This window comes from Ambystoma mexicanum, chromosome 2p (genome assembly GCF_040938575.1).
Source record: "Ambystoma mexicanum isolate Mex_15411 chromosome 2p, UKY_AmexF1_1, whole genome shotgun sequence".
In the NCBI taxonomy this organism is placed as follows: Eukaryota; Metazoa; Chordata; class Amphibia; order Caudata; family Ambystomatidae; genus Ambystoma; species Ambystoma mexicanum.
This window is the reverse complement of record NC_090923.1, coordinates 1,159,233,510-1,159,255,375: the sequence shown is the minus strand read 5'-3', so window position 1 is coordinate 1,159,255,375 and position 21,866 is coordinate 1,159,233,510. Positions and strand designations below refer to the sequence as shown.

Here is a 21,866-nt window from a genome sequence, read left to right as displayed (position 1 = left end):
TTGTACGAGGCAATAAAAGAAGATATTCGAGACAATACGGCAATCTTGACCAACATGATTACGAAAATTGCCCACGTTGAGAGTTACCTCACGGTGATTGAAGATCAGAAAAACGGACAAACCCAAACGCGAAATACAAGAATCGAAGAATTGGAGAAAAAGATTGCCAACTTGGAACGGCTTTCCAATGTTCAACACATTCTACTGGACAGGCCATCAACGACCCAGTTGGTTCACGAACAGCCGTTAGATAAAACTAATATATCCTGCCCGAATTTAGCGTCGGAACAAACCCAAACCAAAGCGGTTCAGAACAAAAACATAGACTTGGAAAAAACAAGGACTAAAACGGCACACTCGGTATCAACACCCAAAGAACCGATAGTACTTCCGACCGAAACCCAAACAGAAGAAATAATCATTATAAGCTCCCCACGAACCACAGAAGATTTTATGTTAGACAAAGTCCTAATGAACTTATCTCAACATATGAATGTTTCAATCAATACAGAAGACGATTTTACCCCACAGAGAACAACCGAAGGGACGCCCAAGAGGGACAATCTCACCAAAAAACTGAAAGAGATCCCCCACCTCGAAACAAACAGAGGCGAACGTCAAGAACAGCATCATGCTAAGACGCCTAGGGAAAAAAAAACAAGATGCACATAAGGAACAAGAAAAATCAAAGACTAGATGGAGAAGTAGGACCGATGTCCATCATCAAAACATAAAGGGAGCGACCGTCTCTTTAAACTTGAACAAGAAAGAGAAAAAGATTATCTCATCCTAAGCCGTTCGACCGTAATTCAACTAATGAGAAAAACGAAATCCCTAAGGAATATCGGAACAGAAGACTTAAAACGTGTTGAACCTTACCACAGTGGAAATTTAGCCAAAGCATATTTACACGTTAAAGCTGAAGCCATTGAAAACATCGACTACCTAGCTTTCAAAGAAATCAAACAGATGGGCTTCCTCTTAACGGAATTAAAATCCTCAGATAAAAAAAGAAAAGAGAGAAAAACCAAACTGGGGATCACAAGAAAAAACAAGGTATATAACCTCGCCAAATAAAAGGTATAACTCCACCAACACGATGAGTTACCAAGACTATCACACGAGTCACTCAATCCCAACTAAACGACATGAACAGCAGGAGCACAAACACAAAGTATTACCTGGACACTCAGAAACACGAAGGAAAACAAGAAAACTGGCAGAAACAGGCGAAGACAGCCACCCAGGAAATACATGATCCGGTCTACTTAAACTAGAACAACTAGACCCAAAGAAGGACCACGTTCCTCTCAACCGCCCGACGATACTTCAGATAATGAACAGATCTGAAACGTTAAGGCACTTGAAATCAGAAGATATAAAACTAGTAGAACCATACCACAGCAACAAAAGAGCCAAAGCTTTTATCCATATAGAATCAGAAAGCGGGAAAAACGTCAATCACCACGCTTTTCAAGAACTAAAAGACATGGGCTTCTATCTGACAGAAATAAAGAAACAGGGAAGAAATAAAGACGAAAAGCATCCGGCCCTCACAAATGGTCAGGAAACAATCCTCAACCATCCTGTCCAGCTTCAAGACAAAAGCCTGAGAAAAGACGAGCACCATTACCATTCACGAGAGGACTCATCAGTAAAGCCAGACGAGAGTAAACGTACAAAAAAACCATTTGAATTGGGCAAACCACAAGGTCCCTGGAATTGGCTGAGATCAACGTGGAACATGAACAGCAAAAAATAGCAACGACCCGGGCCAGCCCTCTCAGACTGCCACGTCTCAAACGTTAAAGAGGAATGGCCCACAAAAGAAGTTTTCTGCCTGGGATCGTGGAACACCCGAGGCCACGCACACCTTACTCAGCTGAGCGACGTGAACCTTGGCAGTTTTGACATAATATGCTTACAAGAGACATGGTTGATGGCTAAACCAACACTCGACGGCTTCACAGCACAAATCTCGCCAGCAGTGAAAGGTCTGTTGGGAAGACCATCAGCAGGCCTATTGACGGCATTCAAAATAGGTTTGGGCCTGGAAGAACCGAGGAAGTGGAAGGAAGCATATGAAATGCTGGTGTCTTTGACCACTTGGTCCTGACAGGACATCAAACACGGCGGAGGTCTCGCAAAAAAGTTAGCCATCATCAACTGTTACTGGAATCCGCAGCGTATGTCAACCGAAACGTTTTGCTCAAACATGGGCAACATGATTGACCAGCTCTATGAGGACTTCGAAGACATTGAAATCATAATCTGCGGAGACCTTAACGCAAACTACAGCAACCTCCAAAAGGCAAATCCCCCTACTGATAAACAATCTACAATATCAGACCCCACCAGGAACAGAGGGAAAGCTTGGCAGGAGCTAATTGCAGGAAGAGATATTCAAAACATTGACATCCTGTTCCCGAACCAAATAAATATCCCAACCTGGGAGCGCGGAATGTCAAGCGGTACACTAGACCACATCTGTATCTCGTCGGGTCTAATTGAATTCATAACAAGGTTCCGAGTTGAAAGAACCAACAATAGGGACCACAATCTGATCACATGCTCTTGGAAGGGATCGAGACCAACCGATATACCCTTTAGAAACAGAAGTTAGCAGCCAGAGTTCTCGACTAAGGCTAACGGAAAACGACATTCTGAAAATCAGGCTTGCATGGGAGAAGAAAGTTTGGTCCGACAAGCAGAAAAACATAAGAGAAAGACCGGACTACACACCGCTCCTATTGCCATACAAAAAACCTTGGGGAAAAAACCATAAAATAGCCCAGCCATCCCACGTCTTTAACGAAGAAGTGGTCAAACAAAGAAAAATGAGTCGCCGTCTGAAATGAAGAGCAAAAAAATCGAACAGCATAGAGGACTGGGAGATCTGGCAGCGGGAGATGAAAAGGTACCGCAACTGGCTAAGACAACATAAGGCACTCCAATACCAACAAGACGCAGAGGATATGATGAAAAGACCTGCATTGAAAAAATCAAGTGAATTCTGGTCATTAATAAAGTCGGCTCATTCACAGACCTCTCAATTGTGTAACGCAGTTGATGAGAAGAAATGGATATCCTACATAACGTTGGAATTCAAAGAGGCCAAAAAACCATCACCGCCAAAACAAACACGAACTTAAGCTGGGTAAATTTAACTAATCAAGAAGACATAGAAGCAAAAATCAAGAAATTAAAGTCTTCCAGAGCACCTGGCCCCGATGGCCTGACAAACGTAACACTGAAGCAATTTCCCGACCAATGGTCCGCGGTGATTAGCAAAATCATTGCCGAATGCGAGAACAAAAAGCAAATTCTAGAGTCATGGCTGAAAGCAGTAATCGTGCCAATTTACAAAAAGGGTTGCCGTGAAGATCCGGCCAACTACAGGCCTAGCGCCTTAGTGGACGTCATCGGTAAGATTTATGCTTCCCTTCTCCTGGATCATTTCAAAGTGTGGGAAAAAAGCGGCCCATCGAAAGACAATCTCCAAACGGGTTTTCAAAGAAACGGATCCACCTCGCTTAACATCATGATTATTAATATCCTAAAGGCCAAGGTAAAGGAAGGGGCTCCAAAGATCCACCTAGCCTTTATTGACCTATCCAAGGTTTTCAACAAAATTGACCGCAACACTCTGTGGGCCAAATTACAGGGTTGGAACTGCCCTCAACCAGTTTTGGATCCGATTAAAGCACTTCACTCAGAAAACACTGTAAGAGTGAAACTCAAGCCAACAAGGAACTCTATCTGAAGAGATTAAGGTAACCTGTGGGGTCAAACAAGGCTGCCCCCTGGCACCAGCCCTTTTCATCTCTTTCCTAGGCGACTTCCAATACTCCGAAACTGAAGTCACGTGCTTCCCGCCTAAAATAGGCAATTCAACCATACAGAGACTCCTATACGCAGATGATATCATTTTAAATCGACCAGACCATAATTGGTCTACAGCGAAAACTGAACAACTTGGCCAATTACATCGCCCAGAACTGCTTTGTCATCAACAAAAACAAAACCAAAGTTTTGACGATCGAGAAAGCGCCAAAAAAAAAAAAAAAAAAAAAAAAATCGAAGAAACCAGCATGGTTCTTGGAAAACGTCAAAATCGAATCAGTAAAATCCATCAGATATTTGGGAGTTGATCTGGACAGTTCAAATTCATCCTTGACGATGCAAAAGACCCTATGGGACAAAGCAAAAAGACTAACAGCACAAATGCGTCTCATCGATAAAAAGTTTGGCAAGTTTTCCCTGACCCCTGCCATAAACGTCTACAAGGGTAAAGTGGCCCCTGCCCTGATCTAAGGAATGGAAGTCTCGCTCTCCATCCCAGCCAAAATTTGGACCAGATTAGGCGGCCTAATTTGGAAAGCAGTGTTGGGAGTTCCCAAATCAACTTCAATGGCGGCAATCAGAAGGGAGCTAGGCCTAGTATCTCTCGAATCCATGGTTGACCAAGCCTCCATGAATTGCTTTAGGAAATCTATTTTAGAAGAGTCCCTGCCAGCCTTCAACATTATCAAAGATGAGATGGACAACACAAAATGCGCAGCCCTGGAAAAATGGACGAATAAAAGGAGAGAGAAACTGCAGGAAATAGCGTGCTCAGTTAAAGAGCTCAAAGAAAACCCTGACAGAATCAAGCAAAAAATCGTAACGACGGATTGGATACGAACTCTCGATCTTGCAACAAATAACAAACTCCTTACTCATCTCCCTCTGACTTTCAACAAAGTAAAATCCCCAATCAAGTACTGTAAAAAATTTCCCGACAAAAGAAAAAAAAGCTGCTCATGAAAGCAAGACTAAACCTACTTCCGACTCAGGAAATAAAAACCATCAGAGCCACCTCTGACAACTTCGAATGTCGACTATGCAAAAAACCGGACGTGAAAGAAACTTTGAAGCATTTAATACTACTGTCAAAACAACAAACATAACAGAACAACACACCTACTACCGTTGATGTAGAATCCATGGATGTTCCAAGAAAACGAGCTGTGGAAGAGATTAATATCGGGGGAATCCACTAGGTGGTCGGTGGCAATGGTGAATCTAATTGAGGCAACTTTCAGACAGATCGGCGACAGAACCTCACCCACGCAGAAAATCAAGAGAGTCCAGACTATAGGGACAGAGGCAAAGTCTTGATGATCCCAGATCTGTCATCTGTCACGCGGAAGTCAAAAACATAGCACACCTGGGAAGCACGAAATGTAGAAAAGCGACGTTCGCTAAACTAGAAAAGCACTGAAGCTTTCGATACATTTATCAGGGATCTCCTGAATAAAAAAAGTAAAAAAAAAATAAAAATAAAAAAAATAAATTGTATCACCATAAGGCAGACAAATATCAAGCAGTAGCCGAGCGAGCTGCGGTGTGGGTTGTTCGCTACAAATATCGGAAAAGACAAGGAAGGGTAAACTCTCGTAAGGTAGCAACTGTGATTGCTTCTGCAGGAATGGATTGGGACGCCGATCAGTGGGATGGAAATGTATTCGATAGAACTAGTACTGAAAGTGGTTCAGAGCCAGAGGTTGTACCCAAGCCGGAACCTGGCCGTAAAGAGGTAACTGTTAAACCTGTAGTACGTAGGAGGATGGGTCATCAACCAATGAATCCGGGAGGAGGAGTGGTGGATATGACCGCACTTGAGGATTACTCACAACAGGAGATTGGGGAAATAATTTACTGATTGAAACAGAGGGCCAGCAACTCTTTACTAGCCTGAATGGTCAGATTATTGGACGGAGGAGCAGCGTGTCTCCTGGTAGATGCGCCGGATTCCGCTAGGTTCCTACCCCTAACACGGGAAGTCCAGATAAAAGAGACCCTACATGCAGGCCCTCCTTGTGATGGTAACGGGAACGAGGGCCAAATGTCTCTCTTACAGTTAGCGGCCCAGGGGTGTAATCACAAGTACCAGATTACGTCAGATTGGCCGATCGAGGGAAAAAAATGGTACACACTGAAAGAGGCTATGCAATATGTTTCTAGCTTTACTGAAAGATGGAGTGCTGCGGGAAGATATTGATGGGATTGAAACGCGGGAAATGGATCAACTGTATAAAAAACAGGGCCTAGATGGGAAGGAGCGTTACAAACAAGTGAAATGGCAGGAAGTACATAAGCTGAAGAAGGAGGAGGATCCTTTTGGACCACCTCCAGAGGGGGGAGACGATGAGTCTCCCAATAGGTCCGTGCCCTCCCAGCCAACCTATGCAGACTTAAGGAAGATGGTGAGTGCAATGGTGGAAAAGGAATCCAAATACACGCACTCCAAATACGAATAGGATAAGGTTCAATCTCTGGAAACAACAGCCCACGTTAAGGTAGACAGACGGCCTCATGTAAAAGTGAAATTATTTTGGCAATCAGGAAATACACAAAAGGTTCGAGCCTTAATTGATACTGGGGAGGAGGCCTCATTGATACATGGAAATACTTCAAGATTTAAGGGAAGACATTTTATGATCATTGGACTAGGGGGCAAAGAGACCTCTGCAGTCCAAACGAAAATTGATATGAAAATTGGTCACTTGAAAAGAGACATATCAAGTATTAATTGTTCCCCTTCCCGAATATATTATTAGATTTGATATTTGAGAAGGGTTGACCCTCGGATTAGGAGGTAAACTTTATCAGTTCGGGGTGAGTGCTTTCACTTGTACAACCGTTATTGTTGGACAATTGAAGATGCCCCCAGTGCAGGTTCCAACAGCCACTAAAAGAGTGTCCGTGAAACAATATCGAATTCCTAGGGGGTGGGGGGGCAGAAGTACATTTCAGAAACCATCAAAGGGTATGTTGAAGCCGGAGTGTTACGTCCAGTAACCACGGCTTGGAACAATCCGATCTGGCCCGTCAAAAAACCAGACGGTAGCTACAGAATGACTGTTGATTATAGCAAGTTGGATAAACACACTCCTGCGCTAGTACCGGCAGTAATGGATGCAGTAACCTTGGTAGAAAATGTACAGAAATTTGAGGGAACTTGGTATGCAGTGATGGACTTGGCTAATGCCTTTTTAACTGTACCTATTGCTGATGAATGTCAGGAACAGTTCGCATTTTCTTGGAATGGGAGGCAATATACGTTTCAACGTTTACCAATGGGCTACATGCATAGTCTGACAATCTGTCACCAGTTGGTGGCAGAACACTTGAACACATTTCTGTGCAAACCGCATGTACAAATTGTGCATTACATTGATGACTCTCCAACCTTGACTCTAAAATTCCCTCTGTCCTCATCCTACTCGATCTCTCTTCTGCCTTTGACACTGTCAACCATACCATCCTGCCGAACCGTCTCCGTGATAACCTGGGTATCACTGATCAGGCTCTGGCCTGGCTGACCTCTCATCTCTGATCGACCCTCCCAGGTCCAACTGGGGTCCTTCCTATCATCTTTCTTCCTCTCTAGCTGTGGTGTTCCCCTGGGATCTAACCTCTCACCCTGGCTTTTCAACCAATACATGGCAACTCTCGGCCACTGCATTACCATCTTCTGCTCAAAATTCCAGTGTTACGCTGACGACAACTCATTTTCAGGCTGCCCTCGGCCACCTCTTCTCCCTCTCTCATCTCTGACTGCCTAACTGCCATTCAAGATTGGTGTGCCGCCAATGATCTTGGTCTGAATGCCAGCAAGACGGAGTTCCGCCTCATCAGCACACCTTCACCATCCTTTCCCCTCACTCTCTGGCCGGCCTCCCCTGGCCCTCCTACCCCCACCTGCGAGGCTAAGAACCTCAGGGTCATCTTTGACTCCACACTTTCCTTTTCTACCCACATCTCTGATGAGGTACTCTGCCTTTCCTCTCCTTCCCCCAGAAGGTCACTGTCTCCCAAGCTCTGGTTCTCTCTAGTTTGGACTATTGTAACAGCCTCTTTCTAAATCTACCTGCCTCTACTCTCTGCCCTCTGCAACTAATCCAGAACAGGACTGCGAGACTTGTCCTTGGCCTCAAGCCCTGGGATCGTATCTCTCCAGCTCCGATATCTCTCCATTGGCTCCCAGTGGATGTAAGGATTAAATTCAAAATCCTCTGCATTATCCACAAGGCTTTCTGGGGCATAGGTCCAAAATACCTTCAGCTATCCCTCCGTAAATACCTCCCCTCTCGAGCTCTTCGCTCCTCTACCTCTAAATCCCTCAGGGTGTCGTTTTTCAAAGAAAGGAACTGGGGGTAGATCTCTGTCTACGGCTGTGGCCTCTCTCTGGAACAGCCTCCCTGCCACTCTAAAACTTGGAGAACCATCTCCAGTTCCGGAAGCACCTCAATACCTTCCTCTTTGCTTCTGCCCTCGCTCCCCCTCTCCCCTGCTGATCTGTTCTCTCTTGGCACCGTGCACCTGGCCACCCTCTGTCCTCCGGCCCAGGTACCTGCTCACCCTGCCGCCCTCCTGCGCTGCCTCCGGGCCACAGCTTGCACTGGGGTCCCTATCTGTACCCATACAGCCCCCCTTTTCTTCCTGCACTTATCAGACCTACCCTGTCTGTTGCCTTAAACCCAGCACTTGCCACTTGCTGGCTGCACTAACACTGTTTGTTGCCTTTATTATTTATTTATGTATTATTATTTATCTGTTTCTCCTTTGTTCCGCACTTCCCACTTCTCCGCCCTTCCATGCACTTGTCCCCCCCCTCCCATGCACTTGCGCGTTCTCAATGTCACTGGGCCTAGTAAGATCGTTTTGTTCTCCCCTGTTCCCCTCCCTTGCCTTGTCGCGCTCTGAAACACTTGTGTACGAGCGTGATAGAAATACAATATCAATTCAATTCAATGATATATTAATCCAAGGTAAGGATGAGAATAGTGTGCAAATACACCTAAACCTTATCACAGATGGTTTACGGAAGGAGGGGTGGGAGATTAATGACACCACAATCCAAGGTCCGGCAGAGACTGATTTTTCTAGGAATACAATGGCATAATGGGCACCGTGAGATGGTGCCGAAAGCCAAACAAACAATCCTCTAGTTTTTAACTCCAAGAACTAAGAAACAAGCGCAACAGTTTATTGGGCTGTTTGAATTCTGGAGACAGCACATACCACATTTGGGACTGATTTTGGCGCCCTTTACAAAGTGACACGTGAGAAATACAATTTTGAATGGGGTGAAGAGCAAGAAAGAGCATTCCAATTGGGCAAAGACACCATTCAGAAAGTGCTTGATTTATGGCCATTGAGGGACGGGGAGGTGGAGTTAAATGCATCAGTACAGGATGCCTATGCCAACTGGAGCATATGGCAGAAACAGGACAGAAAAAGGGTGCCCTTAGGATTGTGGAGTAGAGCTTTGCCAGATGCTGGTGACAGATATACTCCCTTTGAGAAACAACTACCAGCATGCTACTGGGCACTCAGATATGGAACAGATGACGGTGGGTCATGATGTATTGATCCGGCCTGAAATTCCAATTATGCAATGGGTACTAAGCTTCCCTAAAACACACCGAATTGAGCATGCACAAGAGGCTAGTATCATCAAATGTAATGGTACATTCAAGATCGTGGCAAGACGGGGAAGGGTGGTGTGGCAAAATTACATGAGCAAGTAGCGGGAGTCCCGCTAGTAGAGCCTGAGCCAGAGAGAGATATGCTTATTGATGAATCTCCAGTTAAATGGGGGATCCCATATGTAGAAATATCAAGTGAACAAGTTGAGCATGCATGGTTTACTGATGGTTCAGCCCAATATGTGAGAATCGAGTGACATTGGAAAGCAGTAGCGTACAATTCCAAATTGTAAAAGGTACTAACCACCTCTGGGATAGGGAAGAGTAGCCAGTTCGCTGAGCTATATGTCGTGTATCGGGCATTAAAGCAAGAGATGCCTGGAAGTTGTCATATTTATACAGATTCATGGACCGTTGCAAATGGGTTGGTGGTATGGCCGCTGACTTGGCAAAATAATGGATGGAAGATTCATGCTAAAGAAGTATGGGGAAAAGAATTGTGGCAAGACATTGCCGAGATGCTAATGCATACCACTGTGACTGTATACCATGTAGATGCACATTGCTCAACAGACTCATTAGAACGGTGGTTCAATTCTGTTGCAGACGAACATGCAAAAATTGCAATCATGGACGCAAGGGCTGAGGACAATGATTTGGAAGTGATTGCAAAATGGTCCCACCAGAAGAGTGGACATCTCGTAGAGAAGGCTACTATCGGGTGGGCACAAGACGGGGGAATCAGCATTCCGTTAGAAATTGTAAAAACAATAATCCTACAATGTCATATGTGTCAACATCAGAGTAGAGATCTATTCCACACATATTTCATGGTACATTGAAGCGAGGTAAATTACCTGGACAGATTTGGCAGATCGATTATTTCGGTCCTATGCCCACTAATAGGGGATGTCAATATGCGTGCACTATTGTGGATACGTTCTGGTTACTTAATGGTGTTGCCATGTAAAAGAGCTACCCAATTGAACACGAATAAATAATTGTGGCTGTATATTATGCTATCCCCATACAAATCCAAAGTGACAATGGGTCCCACTTTAAGGGAAAGGTGCTTCTGGATTATTGTCCGGAAAAAGGAATCAAATTGATCTTTCATGTCCCATATCACTCTGAAGCTTCGGGATTGAGAGAATGAATGGATTGTTGAAAGCGCAATTGTGCAAGACAGACGATGGTACCTTGAAAGGATGGCGAGAACGTGTACTAGACGCTGTTCAAATCTTGAATAACCGTCCCATTGCGAGCGGTGAAACTCCTTTGATGCGAATGTTAATGACAGCCTTACAAATCAGACCAAACAGAGCAATAGAAACTCTGTTATATTGGGAAATATCTCCTGCTGCGTTAGCTCCTTACCGTGCCACTCCCGAGTCTGCTGGGGTGGATTTGCATACAAGGGAAGATATTCGTCTTGAACCAAGAGGTATTGCTGTAATTGATACAGGAATTGGGGTACAAATTCCGTCTGCACATATGGAATTAATTGCCCCTAGATCTGTATTAGCAATAAAAGACATTCAAGTGTTGGGGGCGTGGCCAGCAGCCATCCGATGAGGACGTGAGCCCCTGCTGCTCCCGCGCCACTGGCCTTATCCTGCAGAAATCCTGCTAAAATATATATCCGAGCTGAACCCTGAAATACTCCAGCGGTGTGTAAGACTCTCATGCACCGAATCGCGGTGCTCCGACGCAAATCCGTAAAAGGAATCGCCGTCCAGATCGAGAGGAAGTTGCAGGAACCGTGACAAGCGTGGAGCCGAAGATGGCCGCCATAACTGCGATCGCGCACTGTCGGCCGGCGGCCGGCGCACGCCGGGAACAGCTCCACCTGGCTCTGCAGTCAATATCCTGACCGCGGCGGCGGGGCGGTGCAGCGATCGCAGGTCCAGCCCGCCTGGCGAACGCCTCTGCCTGCGCGAGAACCCCTTCGAACCGAGGGCCTGAAGAGGGCCCGGAGCGGCATGCTTGGCGTGTCAGTGTTGGCGCGGAAGAAGACACACGGCGCACCGGCGGGTGATCCGACTAGCGCGCCCCCTACAACCGGAGGCGTGGACCCGCAACTCGATCCTGGAACATCCAGCGATGTGGTAAGGAGTGGGGAAGGTGGGATAGAGAGCTCTAGCGAATCGCCTCCCCTCCCCCCATGGGCGAAGGACCTCCAGACGGAGCTGCGATCCCTACCGGCGCCTGCTGACAACTTGGGCTGTGAACCCCCTCTCATTTCTGGGACACAACAGGCGCCCCCACAGCGGCGTGCAGCCCAGTGCGTGTGGCCGCTACCAGGGGACAGAACCACAGGGCCCCGGTGGGTGCTATAAAGCGGTGACCGATTCGCATATCACGCACCCACACCGTCTTGGCCCCCAGAGCTGCTGAAAGTGTGGCTAATAGACATTGTTTGGACAAGGGAACTGTAAAGCTAGCACAAGCATAAATACCCGCCGGTCGCAACGTGCCTGGCACCACCATCAATAACTTACCAATAGTGCCTACCCCCAGCACCTGCCGGACCCCCCTCCTCCGGGACCAGACATCAGCATACTGCAACAGTACCACAACAAGCAGAGAATGGGTAAGGAGAAGCCCAGGAAAACATCCACACAAATCAGGATCGAGCAGTATGCAGCTATGCCAGCACCCCGCTCACCAGAGAGGCCACCGTCGGTCGAACCGGATCATGTGGACAATATTTCTCTAAGAGATATCATGAGCGCCATCACCAACTCCAGGACCTCGATGGAAAAGAAGATGGACAGTATTGGTGCAGACGTGTCCCTGCTACGCCATGATCTGCAAAAGCTGACCTCCCGCACGGGAGAGGCAGAGACACGAATCTCTGAAACCGAGGATGGCCTGCGAGGTGTAAATCGGCAAGTGGCGAGTGTGCTAGCACGGATAAAGACCCTGGAAGCAAGAGTAGACGATAGCGAGGGTAGATCCCGGCGCAATAATATCCTCATAATCGGCCTGCCGGAAAAAGCCGAAGGGGAATGTATGGAACTCTTCCTTGAGGACTGGTTGCCGAATATCTATGACGGAGAGGCATTCTCTAAATTCTTCTCTATCGAATGGGCCCACCGCATCCCAGCTGGCAAAGTGACACCAGGAGCTCCACCACGCACAGTAATTTCCAAATTTTTTAACTATAGAGATAGGGACAGGGTACTCCAACTGGCAAGATCGAAGGGCACGGTCACATTCAACGGATCCAAAATAGCCGCCTTCCCCGATTTCACCAGGGAGGTACAGAAAGCACGACAGTCATTTGACCCGCTCAAGAAACGTTTACAATCAATGGGTGTCAAATATGGACTGCTCTTCCCTGCCCAACTCAAGATATTCCATGGGGGCACGACCGTGCACTTCACCGACCCCAGAGAGGAGTGGAACTGGGCCGAACTGCACATAGAAGGGGACTGGAACACGGAGGGAAGAAGGAGGGATAGACGCAATAGTCCTCGCCCAGAACGTCCGCCAGAACAGGGCCAACAGCAGCGGCCACAACCAGGAAATCCGCTGCGGGAAGAAATATGAAATGGGTGCAGTTTTGGGCAGAAAGCCAAAGCTACTAAACCTAGGAGCACCACAAATCTCTCACCCCCCACGCCAATCTACACACGGAATACAACCAGGCCAGTGGCCGAACAGCCACCCACCCCACGAGCTAAGACTAAAACTAAAGAAGTCCGCGACAGCACCACGGACAGGTGCTGTGAAATTTACAAAGTTCATGTGCCACTGAGGGTGGCTTAGTTAAGGTTTACTTGTTCTGTTCAAATTTCGGGCGACAGATACTCCAGGTTGGGTGGGAGTATAGGGAGGGGGGTTAGGTAACACTACCGAGGCAGTAGATGCCTCCAGGGGAACGAGGGATGGAGTTGGGGGGGAGGGGGAGTTCTTATTCTTGCTCTGAGTTTTGTCTTTATTTTTGTTCATGTATGGTCCGACAACACTAAATATTCACTCCTACGAACCCGCATCACACGGCGAAACAACAGACCGTGCTTCTTCCCGGAATCCTACATATACTGCCCAACAGTAACCCGCCCCCCAACCAGATGACGAATGCTAGATCTGATACAAAATCATTACGTCTCCTGACATGGAATGTCAATGGGTTGGGTAGTGGGATAAAACGCAGACTGGTCACCCAAGCGTTAAACAGGCAAGTGCCGGATGTGGCGTTGCTCACAGAAACACACCTGGCGGGCACCACATGCAACCTATTTAAACGTGGTAACTATCGCACAGCACTGCACTCGGGTTTTACCTCAGGCTCCAGAGGGGTCCTCATACTGATCCATAAGAAGCTGCCGCTCACACTTTCCAGTGTGTCACAGGAGGCAGATTCGTGCATATGACAGGAACCCTTTGGAATCAAACCATAACAATACTAGCTGTTTACACACCACCCGCGCTGTTGCCAAATCTCATAGAAGAGATAACTCCCCTGATAGTACAGGACTCCTCAGACACACTAATTCTTGGTGGCGATTTTAATGATGTTATGAACCTGGGTATGGACCGTACACACCTAAGGGGCAGGAATCCCGACACGCACACAAGGCTAGCCACCTTCACATCAGCACTGGGACTGAGGGATGTATGGCGTGACCTTCACCCCGAGAATCGAGAATACTCATTCCACTCGGGCGTCCATGCATCCCTCTCTATACTGGACTATTTTTTCGTTCAAACCACAGAGGTGCATAGAGTACTTAACGCCACCCTACTCCCGCGTGGCATCTCTGACCACTCGCCCCTACTAATAGAACTATCAACGTCAAGGCCAATCCCTCCACCTTCATGGCGCCTTAACAACTATTACTTAGGCTTCCCGGAGCTTGTAGAACGTATTCAAGAAACCACAACCAATTACTTTGAACTAAACGCAGGGTCAATTGATAACCCAGGATTGTTATGGGAAGCGTATAAGCCGGTATTGCGGGGAGAGATTATCTCCTGGACAACGGCGCACAAAAAAGCTCAAATGCAAAAAGTAAAAGAGGCTGAAGAACAGGTGGAACGTACAGAGCGCGCACATCTGGCGCGAGATCTGCCTGAAACGAACCGAGCACTGGTCCTTGCCCAAATAAAAATGCACAATGTAGCCCTAGACAACGCTAAACATGCGCACACCACGAGATAAGGCGGGTAAAATGTTAGCCTGGCTGGAGCGCAGGGATGAAGGGCACAAATAGGCCAGGATGATCAAACCCGACAATTCGGAACCGCTGTGGACAGATCAGGATATTGCAGAAGGCTTCGCAGCTTACTATGCAACGCTCTATGGGTCACCGGAAGCCCCCACTAACCTCTCCGTGTTAAATGGGATCACCCTTCCTAGCCTAACGGGCACACAGAGAGATCTACGGGAGGCAACCATTACTGAAGAGGAACTAGGGTTGGCCATGTCACAATTACACCCTGGGAAAAGACCTTCGACTCGGTGCACTGGCCAGCACTGTGGGAAATAATGCGTCGAATGGGTTTCGGTGACCAATTCCTGGGATGGGTGCAGTTGCTATACAAGTCCCCAGAGGCCATGACCAGAGTAAATGGGTGGCTCTCGCAGCCATTTAGATTGGGCAAGGGGACACGACAGGGCTGCCCCTTGTCTGCAATGCTTTTTGCGCTTGCCATAGAGCCGTTGGCGATTCTGTTAAGAGAATCACAAAAGCGGAAGGGCTTCCGGTGGACAGATGATTGGGAGGATAAGGTCTCACTATATGCAGACGACCTGCTCCTGTATCTATCAGAACCCATAACCTCTTGTCCTGCAGTGATACGCTTACTGAAGGAATACAAATCCTTTAGTGGTTTGAAGGTAAACTGGTCGAAATCCACATTGTTTCCATTGAGAGAGATGGGTAGCGTAGGGATACAGAATTGCCCCTTTCGTATAGAAGTTGACCAGTTTCGCTACCTGGGGGTTCAAATAACAACGAACTTAAACGATTACGTAGGAAAAAATCTCCACCCAATCATAAACCGCTTTGCAGAGGACGTCAAACACTGGAACGCCCTGCCACTGACCCTACTGGGGAGAGCAGCACTATTTAAGATGATGGCACTACCTAGATTCCTGTACATACTCCAAAATGCCCCGTTACACATCACCAGACGGGAGTTTCACAAAATCGACAGAATCCTCCGGAAACTCCTGTGGAACAATGGACACCCGAGAATAGCGCTCCACATCCTCCAGCGTTCCATCTGGGAGGGAGGCATAGGATTGCCGCTTATACAGACGTACTATTGGGCGAGTCAGATGGCAGTAATAAACAACCTATTACACGGCAACCCCTCGCTACCTCATATTAAATCTTATACCCTGGATGGAGCGAGCATAACCCACTAGAGTCCCTATACCAGAAAACTAATATCAACACTACCAAAACAATGGCTGCTCACCGGGCATTAATCTGGGCAGAGGCGCATAAACATATAAACTGGGAATCGAAAACCACACCGGTGCAGCCACTGTGGGTAAATAAACACATCCCTGAGCTGGACAGGCTCCCAAAATGGCGGAACTGGATAACTGCGGGAATAACAAAAGTGAGGGATGTGATTCGGGACGGGGGAATTGTGCCATTTGAGGGGTTGGTGGAGGAGTTCAACCTCCCTGTCACTGACCGATACCGGCATATGCAATTAAGTCATGCCCTACAGCGGTACTTGCCTGACCTGCGTGACATGGCAGACTGCACCCCCATAGAGAGGAACCTGGTCCTAGATAGCATAGACGCCAAAATCACCTTGGTGATGTATAATGTTCTCACCTCGTTTGCCACACCGGAGCTATCGAGTCTAAAGTCTAAATGGGAAAGGGACTTCCCCTTCAGGCAGTATTTCTGGGAGAAATACTGCCTGAAGACTGGATAACAATCCTAATGTATCCGAGAGAAACCGCCATTTCGTCCAGATTACGCCTTGTCCAGCTCAAAATCCGGCATAGAGTTTACTATCCAAGGGTCGCATTGTACCGATGGGGTAAAACCACAGACCCGAACTGCCTGCGCTGCCACCAGGAAGAGGGAACCTTTTTCCACATTATATGGGGCTGTCCGCGCATCACGCTATACTGGCAACGCTGCTGAGACACACTTACTAAGGTACTGGGTCGGACCGTGCCCAAAGATCCGAAATTGATGTTGCTGGGTGTCGAGGACGAGGGTGAGATGTCTCGCACTGATAAGCTACTGTTTGCAACCACCACGGCACTGATCAAGTGCAACATTGCCAAGCTATGGGGTTCGGATGTAACCCCTGAGCATGCACAATGGATAGATGATGTAGATGCATGCATTGCGATGGAGCGAAGAGTATATGCGGCCAGAGGATGTCCTGGGAAAGCGGGGAAAATCTGGGAAAAGTGGGAGAACGCACAATAAGACTTTTGTACGACACAGGCCTGTGGCCAGAACGTAACTGAAATGCAAGAGTGTACAAGTAATTGTTAACATAACCTTACGTTGTTGAAAGATGGACCTTATTTTCTTTTGTGATGTTCTTGTTTGCTGGACCCCTTCAGGGTCATTGTTCTTTTTTGTGTATTATGCAATAAAATCAATAAAAGTGTTTGATCAAAAAAAAAAGACATTCAAGTGTTAGGAGGGATTGTGGATGCAGATTATCAAGGCGCGATTAAGGTCATCCTCATTAACAGTGATGAGAATATGCTGCCGATACATAAGGGGGAATCGAGTGGCCCAACTGATATTAGTACCTGTAAAGTTATCCATGGTAAAGAAAGGAGAGCCACCCATGGTATTAACTATTCGTGGGACAAGGGGTTTGGCTCATCAGATGTAATGATTCCAGGTGCCAAAGTATGGGTCGAAAAACCTAATTGTCAGCCTGTTCCGTCAGATGTAATTGCAGCCGGGGAAGATCGAGTAATTCTTGTAATGGAACCAGGGAAAAGAACATGGACTCATATCCCGCTGACAAATGTTACTTGCGTGAGTGATGTACTTCACCGATATCTTGTTTCTGAATTCTGATGTTTTAGATCCAGAGTATGCTGAGTGCCTGTGTGAGGCACGGTGGAGTGTCTTTGGGAGGGTCCGGGGACATGTCGGAGGATGTGGCAGATGTCTCTATTCTCCAGCTGGATTCGGGGATATGGATGAAAACTGATATACCTGCCACTCAGTTTGGCGCCGGATGATGCGTCTGTTGCAGTTTATTGTGGCGGATTGAGGAAACGGCGGGGACAGTGACATAGTGCCTTACTTTTGCCCCCTTCTGGAGGTTCTACATCCTTTTCACATCACGGCTATTCAGCCCTTGTCAGACAACCTGAGAACATATGGGTCTATTTAGCCCGGCAAGTTCTGAACGTCTCACATTTCTGTTTGGTGGAAGTGCACCGTTCTGCAAATCTGATTTCCACATGCCTTGTGGCTATTCCAACGCCTGCCCCGATCTTGAAAGAGTTATTCGGGGTCTTGCATAATGATTCCTTGGTTGAGTCTTCAGATGTCAGAAATTCCTTTCCTGTTTATGAATATTGTATGATTTGGGCGGACACTAACCACAAATGGAGAAACATGACCCACATCATGACCCATGACATTGCTCCCGCGGATGTCTTATCAAATGACTTGTGATCCATCCTATATTGGAAAATGTCAACAGCTAAATTTAGACAAGGATGGAAAGAGGACCGATTTTGAGCAGCGCTATGTACAAGATCCATAGGTGTTTGTGTTGATGTATCAAATAATATGTTATGCAACTTTACTGTTTCAACTGCTAGTCACCTGAACCAGGCAAAACCTCCTCCAGGTTGGTTATTTTCCTGTGGGAACTTTAATTATTCATACTCAATTACTCATTTACTAAAATATTAGCAGGAATGTATAATAATAATAATAATTGTTATTATTATTATACATTCCTAATATTTCAGGTGGCCCCTGTGCTTTGGTACGTCTTGGTTTAATGATGTTGCCTTTGCAACCTACAGTTAGGTGATTTACGCGTGCTGCTTCTTATACCGCCCTATCACATGACCGCAATTCTGAAGTTCATTTGATTTCTGAGACTGAAGTGTTAGCATTAGCCATTTCCATTTTTGGGATTTGCTCTTTAGCAGCTGGGGGATATAAAACCATTATTAAATTAGCCTGCTTGGTACTTAAACGGTTTAATGAGACCTCGCAAGCTTTGACTGAATTGTTGTTGGATAATAGAAATTTTAGGAAAGCTATTTTATAAAACAGAGCAGCTATAGATTATTTGTTTTTAAAACATAATTTAGGATGTGAAACGATGGAAGGAATGTGTTTTGATTTGGGAGACCATTGCCGGTCTATTGAAAAGCATATCAAGGGATTGAATGATGTAGTAGCCCGAGTAACACAAGATCGAGACAGGAATTGGTGGGAGGAATTATTTGCATGGATTCCTGAAGCACTGCATTCTGCTCCGATTTGTATTTTTGGTGTTTCTGCTGTAGTAATTGGTTTTTGTTGGTGTGCTTCGTCTCTTCTGAATTTATGGAGAATGGTCCGACGGTTTTGGTTACCTCCTTCTCGCCCGTCGGGTTACGGTAGTTGATTGTCCAAGGGGTGGAGTGTAATGCTTATGCGAAATGCGAGTTAAAACAACACGGCGCCAGTGCGCAGCCATCTTGGACACTCATCTCCCATCACCATAATGAAAGCCTGCGTCTACGTGGGCTCAGCAAGAATAAACGTGTATTTTCGCAGTGAAGGAAAGGCAAGGTCACATAAATATTGCTGCTGCGTGAACTTACTGTGGAAGATAGTTGTTGTATTGTCTGCTGAAGGACGAGCCTGAGAGGGAGTCGGAGCGCTCCGCAGGTGCAGTGATACAGGATTCTGGGAATGATTGCGAGGAGAGGTAAGCTGGGTTTTTCCACTTCTGACTGTTTTTTTTCCACTCTTTGCCACTTCTACTTGTGATCTGCTCTTCGGCCGAGGGCAGTCATTACTGAAAAGGGCGGGACATGACCCCATAAAGAGAAGAGGTTTTTTTCCTCTGTGGTCAGCAATTAGAATCTGGACCCCTGGGTGATGCAGTCTCGCTGAGAGGGGGGACACTCTGCTCCAGACCTCGTTATTACGAGTGATCTCGTTGCCTACCTGCTCTAGGACTAAGCAGTTTGGTAGAGGCCAAGATGAAGGTGTCTTCTGCTACATTGATAATGTTGATGCTCTCTTTTTCTAGGTTTATGTATAACTAACCATATGTTTATTTTGTGTATGATGTGTTCGTATATAAGGAGTGAATAAAGTGCCTATAACAAGCCATTTACATTTTTACCATAACTAAGGGTCTAAGAGTGATTTCATGAGTCCAACAACTTGTTTTGTCAGGGTCAGGGGAAGACCCAAGTCTAAGGTTCTCCCCATATGGCCAAGCAAAATCAAAACACTCTTGTCGCCTGGGCCAACGAACATGTGCGGGCGAGCCGCGGAGGAAGCGCTGACTCACGTTATTTCAGTCTACCAATGCAGTGCTCACATCATCAGCGCTCTCTGCCTCGGGCCGGAGCGGCGCCAGGCTCAGTGCTGTCATCCGAGCTGTTTCAGCCCATCACCAGGGGCAAACGGCTCCCTGCTCTAACCTGGCCCCATCGCTGCGTTCAAGAGTCATTTCCCTTTATTTCACTGGCTTGCGATGCCAAAGGGCCAGCGGAGACCAGTGCACCTAATGTTGCAGCCCCAGAGCTTGGCAAAGACAGTCCCACTTTGCCGCCATCTTTGACACGCCCCCCTAAGCCAACCTTTTAATCCATCTTATCTCTGCATGTGCCCTTTTTCCTCATCTAACCCGGTCATTCTCTATGCTCCTGCTTTGCTACGTTTTTCTCTGTGCTCCTCGCTTTTGTAAAACTCCCCTCCTTTCTATATCCCCTTTCATATACTACCATCATCCGCTTTGTACGACCATCTTCTCTACTATTCTAAATCCCTGCGATACACTATTTCATCTATGTCAAAAGAAATTCTTTATTAGGCTGCCCCTTCTCTACTACACCACCCCTCCTCTTTGCAACTCCCGCCTCCTTCTGCTACTTCCCCATTTCTACTTACCTCCTCTGCATCCTCATTTTACTAGTTTTTACAGCTCTCTATGTTACCTTGTCTCCACTACCCCTCTTTTTTAATGCCTATCCAGTTCCCTGGCCATGTTTCGATTTTGACCTACTGCTCATCAAGTTGCCCCTCAAACAATCTCAAGCTATTAAAATAAACCATTCCTCCTCACTACGTCCTCTACCTAAATCTTTTGACTTGCTCTTTGTACCCAACCCTTTCCGCTCCTCACCATCCCAATCTACTTTTCCCACCTCCCCTCTATCTTTTTTGCACCCTCATTGCCAGGTCATGTCTGCACTAAAATCACTGCTCCATCTTACCTAGTTTGCCAGTGATTTGCTATCTTCTCTACACTTGTACATCTTTCTGCAAGAGGAGTTGAGGGGTGTTCCTCAACAGAGAAGATGGTGTGACTGGGCACTTACTATGGAAAAAGAAGTGGGCAGACCAATGTTTGGAAGTGAATGGAGATTGTGACATCAAGTCTGCATGCAGCTTAATGGTGGCTGGGAGAAATGGAAGAAAAGCACAGCAATTAAGTTGAAATAAAAGGCATTGAAATGGTAAATGACTCCGTGGCAACATAGAAGGAGTTGCTAGCATGAGGAAAGCCTGCATTTGTAGTGTTAAAATATGGGTAAGGAATTAGATTTTCCCAGTGCTGCTGGAGAATGGTGTGCAAATTCCAGTTAGCGAGTGGGAAAAATTATAAAAAAGCAAAATGGTGCTAGCATTACATCTGTGATCATGTGAGAGTGAAGCAAGAGAAAGGAAAATTACTATCATAACATCTTAGTGCATAGGATCATAGACAGAAGGAAGACTGGTGCATACTGAGATGAGTCAGGAGATACGCTTATATAGTGTGTTAGAGTACCTTTGAGATCCTGGTTTTCCACCAAAACACGTTGGAAGGCCTCATGATTGACCAGTTCTGATGGAAGATGCAGCATCGCAGCTCTCGTCAAGGATGACGCTCCACCAGTTGCATCAAAGTCACTGCCTGGGCTCCCACTTGGCTGCACCATTTCAGGACTCAGTCTCTTCCCGATACCATTCATTTAAGGCCCCATCAAGTGCTGAAATGAAGGAGAGACAGTATAGGCAAGTAGAAAATTCAAACAAGTATTGGAGATGAGCGCGCCCATAATCCAACAAGGCCCATAAATGACAGAGGGAACGTAAAGAGCAGGTGGGGGCTCCAACCAAGCACTGGATTAGAAGAGAATGTTTAGAGCCAGCAAAAGAAACAACCAAGCTCTAAAATGTGAGAGAAAAATACAAGATTCAT

General features: G+C 46.5%; 1 protein-coding gene across 8 annotated transcripts in view; it reads right to left on the bottom strand.

Moving 5' to 3' along the window:
- Positions 1-21,866, bottom strand: part of IKBKG (inhibitor of nuclear factor kappa B kinase regulatory subunit gamma) — a 1,113,418-nt gene that overhangs the window by 902,095 nt on the left and 189,457 nt on the right. For all 8 annotated transcript variants that reach the window (XM_069645292.1, XM_069645287.1, XM_069645293.1 and 5 more), the window contains exon 2: positions 21,453-21,654. In XM_069645292.1, the coding sequence (XP_069501393.1) occupies positions 21,453-21,636 (184 nt within the window). In that variant the 5' untranslated portion in view covers positions 21,637-21,654. The remainder of the gene's footprint in view (positions 1-21,452; positions 21,655-21,866) is intronic.